The sequence below is a fragment of the Perca flavescens genome, chromosome 11, assembly GCF_004354835.1.
Source record: "Perca flavescens isolate YP-PL-M2 chromosome 11, PFLA_1.0, whole genome shotgun sequence".
Classification (NCBI taxonomy): Eukaryota; Metazoa; Chordata; class Actinopteri; order Perciformes; family Percidae; genus Perca; species Perca flavescens.
Window position 1 is genome coordinate 6761049 of NC_041341.1, and position 15000 is coordinate 6776048.

General features: G+C 41.9%; 1 protein-coding gene across 7 annotated transcripts in view; it reads right to left on the reverse strand.

Moving 5' to 3' along the window:
- caska (calcium/calmodulin-dependent serine protein kinase a) overlaps window positions 1–15000 on the reverse strand; it is a 199954-nt gene that overhangs the window by 31353 nt on the left and 153601 nt on the right. For 4 of the 7 annotated variants that reach the window (XM_028590367.1, XM_028590365.1, XM_028590364.1 and 1 more), the window contains exons 12-14: window positions 10111–10188; window positions 4876–4923; window positions 2993–3073 (exon numbers count right to left, since the gene is read on the reverse strand). In XM_028590367.1, the coding sequence (XP_028446168.1) occupies window positions 2993–3073; window positions 4876–4923; window positions 10111–10188 (207 nt within the window). The remainder of the gene's footprint in view (window positions 1–2992; window positions 3074–4875; window positions 4924–10110; window positions 10189–15000) is intronic. The other 3 variants (XM_028590370.1, XM_028590368.1, XM_028590366.1) reach the window with 1 other exon arrangement.

The window sequence follows — 15000 nt, forward strand, 5'->3', positions numbered from 1 at the left end:
CAATGACAAGCAGAAGATGTCTGTTGACATCAGAGGTGTTAATCGGCCGCCAGAAGCAGCGCCGATTAACGCTGGCATTCTTATCGGCAGCTGAATCGACGCATGTGCATGACAACACTTTGAGACAATGAACGGGACACAGACACTTATCAGCACGCCAAAAATGCGTGGGACAATACATACAGGCTTTGTTACATTTAAAGTGCAACCAATGCATTGTTATGTGGGACCTGCATTGTATGTAGGCTCATTTGCAGTCCTTGTCCCTGGTTAGGCTTTTAGAAATGACACATGGTAAAACACCAGAAAACAGACATACACGCTAACATCTGAAGCAGCCAAAACAGACAGTCACAGATGCATAAAAACTAGTCTCGCTTTGCCAGACCTTCCTCCACCGCGGAGCTGCGGAGGAAGGTCCGGTTAGTCAATTCAGCATTCGAGGATGGGAGAAAAAACGTGCTCTGGTTTACTGGCATTTCTTTAAACCAATCACAATCGTCTTGGGCTCTGCAAAATAGGAACAAAAATATGTATTGCCAAAAATAGAAAAAAATAAAAATAGGAAAATACCCTGAACACAAAACTCTAACATGGCTCGACTGCACTCAGAGAGTTTTAAGAATGTTATGTCTTCTCACTTTAAGATGGACGGTCACCGTTATCAATGACGCCGTCATTCCCCATACCTATTGTTTATATCTAACGTTCATTCCCAGGGATGGGTCTCGAGACCCGGTTCCAAATTTCTCAAAACCCGAAAGACTAGTGGATCAGTGGTGTAGTTTACGTGATACCCACTAAGAAAGCTCCAGGATTTCCATATATCCACTTAAAAATGCCCTATGGCACGCTACAACATACTTTCCACTATATTTTTGCTATATTTTGAATTGTCATCTATGTTTTTCTTCTTCGCATAGGCTAAATAAAGGTATTTCCACTGTAAAGTGGTGCATAAAAGTGTATCTGAATGCAGGAAATGAAGTCTGTGATGCTGAAAATAGATATAAATAATATATAAAAGATATAAAAAGATATAAAATAATATATATATATATTTTTGTATCTGTATGTACGTTGTCGTATTGATTACTGTACTTCTATTTTTCCTGTCACTCTGTTGTGTGATAATTGTGTTATATATTACTAATAATTACTGGAATTGTTGGGTCTCTGTAAATTACAGAGTGTGGTCTAGACCTACTCTATCTGTAAAGTGTCTTGAGATAACTCTTGTTATGATTTGATACTATAAATGAAATTTAACTGAATATAGTTTAGGACCCCCCTCTCAAGGGCTTTATCCTAATAAAAAAATTTGACCTCTCACTTGAACTCGTTGGAATGTGGACGGTGCCTCCTCCCTCCCTCCCTCCCTCCCTCCCTCCACCCTTTTGCCGGTCCGTTGACGCTGTCGTAGCGCTACGAGGGAGCCCGGCCTCTGACCCGACACGGCCCATCGCATCACACTACGCCTTACTGACCTCCATCCACACCTCCCCTCCTCCCTCTCTCCCTCCCATTCGTCTTTATTACTGATCTTTTCTCGCTCCTTATCATTTCATTTTGATGCACTCTTCTCTTCCTCATGTCTGCGTCTGATTCATGTCTGCCCTCCCCCTGAGTGGCCCCGCTCCTTTGGTCTGTCTGTCTGATATGGAGCCGGCCACTGATCAGAGGGCAAAATCAGACGCATTAATGTGATAGGATTAGCAGCGGAGGCTGCTGACAGCCCCACTGTGACTTTCCCTTGACTGGATTAACCCTTGTGCTGCTCAGGTCCTCAGACAGCTCAAACACACGGCAGACATTTCTGTTAACGTTCCGGTCGTACTCGGGTCAAGGTTTGACCCGCTTTCAAAGTTTCTACATCAGAAATATGGGTTTCTTACAACCAGATTGCCCAAACATAACACAGATGGGTCCATACGTTGCTCTTCACAAGTAAAATGAACGATCAGCTCCCTACCTTCAATGATGGATGTTTTATTACATTTTATAGCATTTGAAAAAAATTGATTTGAATGGTTTCAAAACAGTATCCTGACTATATATTGACATTAACCAGTCTGTGATTATGCAACTCAAACAAATAATTCATTTTTTATAGAAATAGATATATAATTTTATATAAATGAGGCTTTTGATCATGACTTTACAAAATAAGTACAAAATGATAGTGATACTTAGTTGGTGTGAGTGGTATTTATTCTGGTGGTAGTAAAAAAAAAAAGTGCAGAAAACGTCGAAAAAAACTGAAAAAACGTTTAAAAAAAAGTGACAAAAATCGTGAAAAAAAGACTCCCGATTTTGACCGGGTAGGACAACAAGTTGCATGGTCAACAAGGGGAAGACAACACAAGGGTTAAATGTTGTTTTAAGTGTTTTCACAGATACTTTCAAATGTCAAAACATGTCTGTTTGCCAAATTATTATTTCTTTGTGTTAAGATGAAACCACTTTCACTCAACTAATGATCATTTTCATCGTTGATTAAGCTGTTGATTACTTTCTGACTTAATGGATTAGTTTTTTTGGTCTTTAAAATGTCAGAAAATGGTGAAAAATGTGGATCAGTGTTTCTCAAAAAGCCCGAGATGACGTCCTCACATGTCTCGTTTTGTCCTCAACAGAGATATTCAGTTTACTGTCACAGAGGAGGGAAGAAACTAGAACATATTCATATTTAAGAAGCTGACATCAGAAGTTTGAAAAATTACTCAAACCAGTTAATCCGACATAGAAAATAAAGCTGAAAAGCCTGACTCACACCTGTGTCTCTTTTTGTAGCTCTTTCTAACGTCACGTAGAGCTAAGTGACATAATAAAGGCCTGCAGAGTCTGTCCAACAGAGATACAGGGATTCAGGCGTGCTTCATCTAGCTTACGTCTGTTTAGTTAAGAGGCCTCCACGACCTGAACCCGTCTGAGAGGCATGATGGACATGTGTGCTTGTGTGTGTGTGTGTGTGTTTTCTTTTTGGACTCACCATGAAATGAGGCTGGGTCAGTATCCGTCTGAGTTCCTTAGCTTCGTGGTTCTCTGGGTAGCAGGAGATCTCTTCCAGTACCTGAAGATGTAGAGAGGGGGGAAAAAGCTTCACAACAGTTTGCTTGTAAGCCGCAGTAGTTCTTCCAAAATCGCACACACACACACACACACACACACACACACACACACACACACACACACACACACACACACACACACACACACACACACACACACACACACACACACACACACACACACACACACACACACACACACACACACACACACACACACACACACACACACACACACACACACACACACACGCTGGTACCTCTGCACCCTGCTGTACCTGCTGCCCCTCAGACAGGCCGTCCAGAGCGACCAAACAACCTCGCAGCCCCCCTGACCCCGCCCCCTACACCTTCACAGCCAATGGGAGACCGACTCTGGACACCACTATGGGGGGGGGCGAAGGCTCTGCCCCCTTCTGACAGGACTGGATGTCAACTGCAGTTATGTTGCGCCTGACTGGTGAATGTGGCATTGTAGAGGTGAGCTGAGGCCTCTGAGGGTGGGTGTGTGTGTGTGTGTGTGTGTGTGTGTGTGTGTGTCTCTGTCTGTCTTCTGGTAAAATATGTATGTGGCTGCTAGATTTGCTTCACTCACCAGCCACAAAAACAATGGTAATTTATTGATTGGCTGGTAAAATGTAAACATTCACTAGCCATTTGGCTGATGGACAGTTAATATTGGACCGTGTGTGTGTGTGTGTGTGTGTGTGTGTGTGTGTGTGTGTGTGTGTGTGTGTGTGTGTGTGAGACGCACATTCTTTCTAAGTATGCCTATTAATCAGAAATGATGTGTGCTAGGGCTGCACGATGTGAGGAAAATATGTGACAACGTTGTTTAATATCGGCATAACGATATTACTAGTGTTAAATACACAAATATTAAAGAGCACTCAGTTCTGCATTTCTGCTGCTTTCAATATTCTGCTAAAATACAACAAATTGAAGGGCTGAGACGGTATGCTTTTTGGATTTGTATTGCTATTTCCATTTATTGTGATTCTAGACGTATTTCAGTGAATGATTGTAAAGATTTACAAAGAATATGTTTAGGGCATTTCATCTCTAACTGGGACGTTTTGGGACCGATTGGTGGGATTGCTGTGGACCAAGTACACATGGAGATACACTGGTAAGAGCCAATGAGGTTTAACCATGTATCAGCTCATTTAAATAGCTCACGTTACTGTATTGTGTCAACAGTTCACTTCATTTAATATTGTATGAGGAGTTTTCTTCTGTGAGGTGCAAATGTTCCACCAAAACAAGTTCCTTCCTTCTTTTTTTTCATATTTAGCAGAACCACCGACCATTGTGATTGGTTTAAAGAAATGCAAACAACCCTGAGTATTTTTTTCTCCTATCCCAGAATGCATCTGTGGTGTAGCCAGACCTTACTCCAGAGCTCTGGAGGAGATAGAGCTGGCAATGTGAGACTACGTTAGATAGGTTATCCACAGAGGATTACTCTAACAATTAACGCTATAGTGCGTAGTTTCTGTCTCCCCCATGAGGAATTCTAAGTAATGACAACAAATCTGTCGGCGCATCCACATGATACAACCTAACAGAGTTAGGACACACACAGAGATGAGAAGGCTATGTATGGACTTATTTAATTCTGGGGGATACGGTGAATAAGTTAAAGTCCCAATAAGTCGGCGTGTTCCTTTAATAAAGAAACATGGATATTATCCACATCTTCACTCCCCCTCAGTCCAAAACCCCCTCCAGTTCTGCCTCCTGGTCTACTCGTTGCATATAAACATGGTGAACGTGGCACCGTGGTGCTGTGTTGAAGGCTTACATATTCCAGATGTTTCAAAGCGCCACTTGCTTCGTCTTGGGAGGAACTCTTAAGTGGAGGAAGACACAGGAAGAAGGTTAAACAAGCTGCTGACCGTCCTGTTCAGAGATGATAGTCGGCCTGTGTGAATGTGAATGCGCTGGGAGTTTATGAGATTAGTATCTACAGCCAAAGCAGGTAGCCTCACTCCTGAGAAAGATGAGCTGACAGAACTTATCTGGCTGATAAGTTTGGAGGTAAAGAAGTGAGGGATTAGTGCAGTCGGAACAAAGCTTTGGGTGAAGTTTGAAGCACCTTATCGCCGCTCAGCGCTGGGGGGAATAAACCCACAAGAGTCCGCTGGAAGCTGCAGTCTGATTGGTTCAAAGCGTTTCGGAGTCAGCCGGTGAATCAGTAGAGACAGAAGTAAAGCAGAGGAGGAGGAGGAGAAGGGGGGAGGGGTCGTCCATGAAGGAACAACCAAGATTAAATGATGAGTTCATTTGAGGTCAAACTGTAAGCCCATGGGCGTGTGTGATGATTCAAACCCTAACCCCATCAAACTAGTGGGGTCGGCCCTATGTTCCCACATTTCTAAGAATGTTTTTTTTTTAACTGAAAATTAGGCCCTATGTTCCCACAGCCCTATGTTCCCACATTTCTAGGACATTTTAAAAATTAGGTCTTGTGTTCCTACATTTCCCTTCAATGTAAGCCCTATCCTCCCACAAAATGTTTTAGGGTTAGGGTGATAAAATTTGATACAAATTTATGAAAAATGAAATGTGGGAACATAGGGCCTAATTTAAAAAAAGATCTTAGAAATGTGGGAACATAGGGCCTAATTTTCAGTGAAAACTAAATTCTTAAAAATGTGGGAACACTGGGCTGTGGGAACACAGGCACGCTCCTAGTGACTAGTGATAGCAGTTCGCTACGAGATAAACACTGGAGCTGCAAATTCTTGGGCGGGGCTAAGCTCCGGACGGAGCAACAGTGCCTCTGCAAAATAGCCTCGGGAAGGAACATGTTTTGGTGGAACATGTGTACGTTCAAAAGTTGTTTTAGTCGTGTAACAGAAAACTCAGATTGGACAGATAGTCTAGCTAGCTGTCTGGATTTACCCTGCAGAGATCTGAGGAGCAGTTAAACATAGTCCTCACAAACCCACCGGAGGTTAGATCCCCAACACAGAGACGGAGGAAGGGGACGGACATCCGGTGGAATTTCCGGCGGCACCGGAACAATCCCGGAAGTGGAAGGTCGTGGATATAGACTACACTGACGCCTACGTCGTTACTACAGCAACATATACAGGTAGGGTGGTGATGTCTGGACACATACATCCGATCTGATCACTTGCAAATAACGGTGCAGACGTTTGAGAAACGAATCAGATTTGCCTGCAGTCTAAACGTAGCCTTAGTCCGGCCAGGACAAACTACTATCTACTCTGAGATGCTTTAAAAAGTCTGGTTAAAAGCAGAGTATAGTGTGTCTGTAATGCTGACGTGTCTGTCAGAAAACTAATAAAAGACAGAAGATTTTTTCATAGTTTCACACCCACACAGGCAATGTGGCATCTGTTGTGGCTCCATCCAGAACTTTGGATGCATCTAAAACTAATTTAAGTAGGAAAATGCGAACCAGACTCCGTAATGATATAAGCAGACTTCTCGGTCACAGGCAACCAGAGCTGTGTTAATTAGCCAGGTCTCTTTGACACGAACAAAAACCACATAAAACAGAGCTCCGCTCCCCTTAAATGGCTTTCTCCGTCTTAACAGCGCTGGGATTTAAGACGCCAGCCCTCACCCACTCTCTAACAGCTCGGGCTTTTTAATTGCTCCTCTTAACAAAGCACACAACGCAAATACGGCAGCAATTTGTGTAGCCGCACACACACACACGCACACACATTTTGCCCTCACACACTTCTTTCACTGTCCTTGTTAAGCACCATGTTCCAGCGAGTGTTACGCTGAGAGGTAAACACATGAACCCAAACTAACTGTGTGTTTGTGAATTCATCATCGCCGGGGGTCTGACCCTGGAGACCATAATGCAACTCTCTGTGAAGAAAGCAAAAACCAGACTAATAGTCTGCAAACACACTGTTGGTGTGTGTGTGTGTGTGTGTAAAATGAGGAAGGTCAGACCCAGAAGCGGGAGATCTTTATTAAACAGGCCGGAGGGCTGCTGCTCCGACAATGAGCCTGAGTCTCGGGAGTTGGATCATGAACAAACAAACCTCGAGAGGTCACGGAAGTTTGCGAGGAAGCTCAACATAAATAATAGAATAGTTCAATCTCTCTCGCTCTTTTTTTTTTAAAAAGTATTTTTTTTTGGAGTCAATATGATTTCAGTGGAGCTGTAAACCAAACAGCAGGAAGGCCTGGACCGTCTGTCCTCCTGTTCCGTGGAGTTTAAATGTTCGTGTCGCCTCCTCCAAGTGCTCTAGTTTTACTCCAAAGACGTCGATGTAATCAGCGGGGAAACGTAACTAAATACTCAAGCCTTAAAGTACATATCTGAGGTACACGGTGGTGGAAGTAGTCTTCAGATCCTTTACTTAAAAAGGTCCCATGGCATGAACATTTCACTTTATGAGGTTTTTCAACATGGATATGCATTTCAGACTGGACGTGCTGCGATGATAGCTCAGTTCACGACGACAAAACACACAGATCACATCGGTCTCGTCAACGGAACCATTTTGGCGTCTCGCGCTTGCCATCCACTCAAAACGTAACGTCAGCCTGCTACTCTTTGGCCGGCTCGCCAGCCCAAACGAGTGTGTGTTGTTGTGTTTCCGCTCTACCTAGATCCGGTGTGGTGTTGTAGTTTTTCTAACGTTACTAGTTGTTGCAACAGCATGTGAGAAAACCTACAAAGTTTGCTAGGCCAAAAAAAACGTTAATCTCACGATAAAAAAAACTGACGCCATTAAAATGGGTTTGCGTTAACGCTGTTAATAACGCGTTTAACTGACAGCACTTGTATTTTTATTGTTTTTACTGTGGCGATGTCAACTTGCATGATAAACACATCACGTAAGACTGTGTTATTGCACTTCAAACATAGTAGCAACATACAGTGTGTAGGCAATATTTTGTCTGGTACGCTCCATGCTGTTAACTCTCTGGCCAATCAGACAGGCATCGTCTGATTGGGCAGAATGTGAGCGCATGCGAGTGAGGTTTATTAGACTAGTGCTGCTCTAATACTCTGCATGGTTGAAGGAGGACAGTGTTTCAACACGAGTGCAAAGGAAATGTACTGTTTTCAACGTTTAATGTAAACATCCAGATGCTCAGGGATTTTTTTTTTTTTTAGGTTATTGAAACTGAAAAGAAAACTGCACTTTAATTATCATTGCTGGTCTACCGCTGCCTCGATTGGTTAGTTTGTTAGTTGTGATGGTTCCTAACCCTTTTAAACACCAAAGTCGCACAATAACACAAACTAACTAACCGATGGAGGCAGCGGTGGAGCAGCAACTCCCGTGTTCTTCGAGGTCAAATGTCTGTTTTTGTCGAAGGAGTCTGGTGGCTTTGAAGAGAGCAGAGATAACAGCTTCAGTTCCCCGTCATAAAGGGCCGTCTAACAACAAGGTGTAGAATGGAAATATTATAAATATTGCGTCCGCTTAAACTGATATAGATGTGTTTAGGTGTGTAAAATGCGTTTAGCTGCTGTCCCCACGCCCCCCACCCCTCCCTCCACAGCAGGACGTTGCTTAGCTTCTAGGGCGGAGATGATATGCTTTTGTCCCGATTCCATTCTTTCGCGATGCATGAGTGCCGATTCGATTTCTACTGCGATTTTCACTAATAATACACTTCTAGAGACAATACATCAGTAGACATTTCTAAAAACTGATAGTTTTCTAAGGAGAATGCACATCACATGCCAGTCAGTCTGACATTTATTTCATTTGTAAAGAAGAAAATAATCATAATACATACGATTTCCATTTTTTTTTCCCCCACCCCTATTAGCTTCTGTGTCGGTACTCCTGCCTGCTTCTCCAAACTGGGGGGCGTGCCGACCTCCATCTACTGTAGCTAAAGACACTGACTCTGGAGAAGTAGCTCAGACAACCACACTGAACACACAGCTGAAGAATCCTTCGGCACTCCTCCTGACTTCCTCCTGATTCTTCAAAGTAGCCACCTTTTGCTTTTTTTGATAACTCTGCAAACCCTTGGTGTTCTCTCAATGAGCTTCATGAGGTAGTCCCCTGAAATGGTTTTACCTTCACAGGTGTGCTTTGTCAGGGTTAATTAGTGGAATTGTTTCCCTTATTAATAAAAAAAGCAAAGGGTGGCTACTTTGAAGAATCTAAAATATAAGACATGTTTTCAGTTATTTCACACTTTTTTGTTAAGTACATAATTCCATATGTGTTCATTCATAGTTTTGATGCCTTCAGTGAGAATCTACCATGTAAATAGTCATGAAAATAAAGAAACACATTGAATGAGAAGGTGTGTCCAAACTTTTGGCCTGTACTGTATATATATATATATATATATATATATATATATATATATATATATATATATATATATATCTCTTTTCTATTCATCTATTTTCTGTGATTCCCCTCAAGCCCAGCACCATCACCCCTACCCCTCCATCCATCCTACTTTGTCCCAGATTGATCACACACACACACACACACACACACACACACACACACACACACACACACACACACACACACACACACACACACACACACACACACACACACACACACACACACACACACACACACACACACACACACACAGGTCTGGTAATGTTTTGTCTTCTGTCCTGCAATACAAAATAATGAAAGAAAGATCTGAAGTATCTCTTTTAAAATTCTCCCTAAGTATTTCCAATTTTGCTGAGGCGACCCGAGACACAGCCAGTTGTGGCCCGAGCCGACGTCCCTCTGAGAGCAGCTTGTTTGTGTGAACAGAGAGGTGAGCAGAATGCTCCGCAGCAGTGACGAGTTAGAGCTTTAGTGAGCAAGAGGCTGGAGGGATTAATGCAGCCCGACACAGACACAAGTGTGAGCTTAAAGAGAAAAGCCAGCGGCTAGAGAATCTGTCATCTACACAGCGTGTTAAACTCATCACCACACGCATCACACAGAGAAGAACAGGACAAACAACGGAGTGCACATATGCTCGTGTTAAAGCTGATGTGTGTGTAATGGTTAGTGGGAGATCGTGTGTGTGTGTGTGTGTGTGTTTTGTTCACCTCTTTGGCTCTCTGCACGGCATCACTGGGGGGGCTCCTGATCTGTGGAGACGACTTGGTGTTGATCTTATCGTAGAGCTGAAACAAAGGATAAACATCTGTTAAACAGTTAATCAATCAATCAGTAAGGTCAACGTGATCAATGACCGATCAACACGTTTGTCAGATGAGATAAAGCCGATCACGGCCGCACTGTTGTGATACCGACACATTGTTTTACCATGATTATTGATGCATTTAAGCCATCTCTTCAAAGAGATGAAGAAATACTTTATCTATTAATTGAATTTTTATTTGTATAGGGGCAAGTATGTAGCAGAAACCACTAAAAGTTGAGTGTCTTTTGAGTAGTGAGCTGATAGGGTAAATACTAATACATGACATGTGTAGAAGACTGATAAGCCAGATTTGCAGGAATGTGGAGGAGATGATGGTGGAGATTAACTGAGGCGATTGTTTTGGCTGCAAATCCCATAAAACATTGGCTGTTGTGTGATTTGCTGTCGTGTTGTGCGATTTGCTGTTGTGTTGAGTGATTTGCTGTCATGAGCTTAGCTGTTGTGTTGTGCGATGTGCTGTCGTGAGCTTTGCTGTCGTGTTGTGCGATTTGCTATTGTGTGATTTGCTGTTGTGCGATTTGCTGTTGTGTGATTTGCTTTTGTGTGATTTGCTGTTGTGTGATTTGCTGTTGTGTGATTTGCTGTCGTGTTGTGCGATTTGCTGTTGTGTTGAGTGATTTGCTGTCGTGAGCTTAGCTGTCGTGTTGTGCGATTTGCTGTTGTGTAATTTGCGGTCATATGATTTGCTGTTGTGTTGTGCGATTTGCTGTCGTGTGATTTGCTGTCGTGTTGAGTGATTTGCTGTTGTGCGATTTGCTGTTGTGTGATTTGCTGTCGTGTTGGGAGATTTGCTTTTGTGTTGTGTGATTTGCTGTCGTGTGATTTGCTGTTGTGTTGGGAGATTTGCGGTCGTGTGGTGGGATTTGCAGTTGTGGTTTGCACTTCAGGGCCACCGTACAGGTTCTCAAATGGCAAATGTTCCTCTACACAAGCTGCCTTTACGCTAATAAAAATAAATCTCAAACAATCTTATCCAAGAACATTGAATATGGTGTTAAAGTCTGTTATAAAGCACCTTTTGCAGTGCAAATGATTTATTTTGTAACTCAGAAGATCTCTGAATCAGCAGCTCAACTGCGTCTTCTTTCATTTACATCACTCAAAGTTTAAAGGACCTTGTTTACTGTAAAATGTATTATGTGGCAGGAACCACAGCTATCTGTGTGTGTGGAGACATTTGGTTAAATTGTTGGTATTTTTAAAGTGAAATTGGTTCAGAACAAAGCAGTTATCCTTATTTATCCCGCTTATTTTCATCTCCCTCCCTCCCTCTTTATTTGGTTTAGTTTGGCTTCAGAGCATCAATACCACTTATTCTGTTTTGTTCTTATTCTTCTCGACATCTCGCTAACAAGAGGGAACTGTTTTCTCGTCTCTCTGATTGAAGGACGACAGACACAAGAGCTCTGTTTAGAAAACTCCCAGCTGACTAATAAACCGCACGCTGACTACACAGGCTTGTATGGGCCTAGTCAGAGGCGAGGAGCGTGTGGGTGTATTTAAGAGATTTTATGTTTGGTAGATAAAATGGCCCTAAACAGACAGCAGCTGTGTTCTCCAATCAAAGCAGAGGGTGGCTGTTTGTTGTCTGAACAAAAGGTGATCTAAAACAACTATTATTACATTCAAAGACAAAAACATTTGGTAGTTTGATGAGCAAGTTGTCTAGTGTATTTTTCATTTAACCAGCTGTAATGTACATAAAACACACACAGAGTCTCGGACAAACAGTCTGTCTGTACCAGACAGCTTTGAAGAGATATTTTGGTTTGGCCGTGTTAGTTTAAACAGATTAGTTCTTCTACTGGAGCTTAAAACACTTCTGTGCACGGAGATCGCTTTTGGCTCAAAATTCTGCTTAAAATCTAAAATGTAAATGTAGCCTCCGAAGCTGACTTACAGATTTTTCCTGGATATCTGTGCTTCTATAATGAAAGAAAGTAGTCCACAAAGTTAAATGGTTTCTGCATTTCCTGGATCTTCTCAATCCTACCTACAGCACCTTTAAAGCATGTTGCTAATTTAGCTTCCCTATAGTCCTTGGGATTTCTCGCCTCACAGATATTCTTGGATTGTGGTTGCACCTGGACCGTGGTCCTGCCTGATGCCCCCTGCTACTACTACATAGTTCTATTATCGTTACTGTTACTATAATTGTGGTCTAGACCTACTTTACCTGTATGATCTGACACTACAAATAAAACTGAGTTGAACATCAACTCAGAAACATCGATTCATTCCCCCATTTCAAATTGCAACTCAAAACACATCTGTTTAAAACTGCCTATTCCACTTGATGTCATTGGTAACCTCTTTTATTTGTATTTATTCTTTATTTTTATTCATATTATTTATATTTTTTTGCTTATTTTAAATGTGTTATGCCTCCCTGTACTGTGTCCTTGAGTGCCAAGAAAGGCGCCTTCAAATAAAATGTATTATTATTATTATTATTATTATTATTATCATCCCTGTGTAGACGTGTTGCCATGTCATGGTGCCTGGCAATGACGCCGCTGTTCTGTGCTTTTATTTTTGACATGAAAAAAGATTTTCAAACAAAATCTGGGTTGTTAATGTTATTTCAAAGAAAAATTCCAACGGGATGACGAGAGTGTGGTTTCCATTACGGCTTAGCTACAGTGGAAAGCAACTCCTTCAAAAAGCCATCAGCTAATGCAATGAATGAGCAATAAAAGACGTGTATTTCTGTAACGTGATCCATGATTTGTGTAACTCTCCGACAGCCCATCCAGACGTGGACACACGAAGGCCCAGCAGACAGAGGGAGGACAGCGAACTAAAAGGGATTTCTGTTCGAAGGCGGAGGGCGTTGCATCTCTCCCTTCCCGTGAAAATCTGACACCGCAAGAACAAAACAAAAAGGTCCTGGGAATGACGACACATCTCACGTCTCAAGTATCCATCTGCGTCTCTCTCTTCATGACCAAACTTTTAGAGAGACAAACACAACACACCCCCTCAGGAGATCCTTATGAGACAACTAAAGTAAAGCAGACAGCCTGAGGGCTGAATCCTACTGAGTGTCCCACCGAGTGCGTGCCACCGAGCACACATACACATTTATAGCACTCTGGGTCTTCACGGGGGGGGGGGGGGAGAAGAGTTGTCATCATCTTTTCTGTCTTTGTTGAGTGTTAACCCTCTGAGGTTTGAGGGCATTTTCTCAGTTTTTACACATCTTCTTAATGAATGAATGAATGAATGAATGAATGAAAGTTTATTCAGTTACTGAACATAGAACTTAATATATGTACAGCAAATTCATTAGAAACAAGGGTGGTAACCGAGCTGAAGCCATGGCTTATTACGCCTACCCTGTTTTACAAAACAACATCTACCCATCAGAATTTAAACATAAACAATATACATGCGTAAACATGTGTATTCATACACACATACATGTATACATACTATATATATACTCATATACGTACACATATACATACATAGATGTATGTCACATTTTAAAAAAAATGGTATTTGCATGTAACCTGATACCTGTGTGTGTTTCATATCAAAATGTTTGGAACAAACTCAGTTTTCTGGAAAGTGAGGCCCACATTTGTCCTAGAGGAACGTAATAATTTAGCCCTACATGAGACTGCGAGTTCCCTGAGCAGCTCCTTCAGCAGCAGGCCGCTGCACCCTCAGGGCAAGAAGGAGCGCTACCGCAGGGCCTTCATCCCAGCAGCAGTCAGACTCCTTAATACAACATCATAATGTAGCACTGCTAGCTGGTTCTGCAATATGAGCCATCACTGGACAATAATCTGCACTATGCACATTTATCTATTTATTACTCTGTGTCACCTCCAACTATACAATATATCATCTCTATTCATTCGCACCTTACTCATCTGTATATCTGTGTTTATATAATGTCTGTTTATATAAGAGTGTTTATTGTGTAAATATGGTTGTTTTATGACTATTATTAGAAGTAATTCTATTCTATTTTTCCATTTCCTATAGTTCATGTATATTTTTTTCTCCTACGTCTAATTAATGTGTTATTCTGATGTGTGTACATTTTTCTTTTGAGCTGCTGTAGCACAGGAATTTCCCCAGTGTGGGATCAATAAAGTCTATCTTATCTTATCTTCAAGCTGAAAGGTTAAAGTTTGCCGTTTTGCAATTCTTTAAATCTCTTGTTGAAAACATGCCTACACTTATGTGGACCAATTGTTTTGGTGCTTGAAATGAGTTGTGCCAAAATCTAAGGTTAAAAAAACAGACGCAAAGAAAGCGGATATTCTGCTGATGCCAGCACACTCCAAACCCTATTTCTGCGCTGTATTATCGCTGAAATATTAACAGAGACATTGAAAAAACATTTCCATGGACGCGGCACGCGTTCATTGACCTCAGACGGTAAAACAAAGTCAAGCTGACCTTTTGAGGACCACTAGGATTCTGCAGCATACAACTGAACAAACTATTAAAATGTACTGTAGATATTGAGATAGGAAAGAGTGTTTATCTGAATGCTGAGAACTAGTGACAGATTTAAATGTTTAAACAATTTGACAGGCGCAAGCATGATTGCTTCACGCCTTTTTGTGCCAAGCAAAACAAGCAGCTCTTAAGTTTAGATGAGAAACAATATCTTAATTTCCTATCAGACATTTCCTGAAGGGCAACTTATTACCCTGCCTCCGTTACCCCGGGAAGCCTAAGGAGCTCCGGAAACTTGCACATGAGGAAAGAAATACAAATGCACTTGACTAAAGCGCCTCATTATACACGT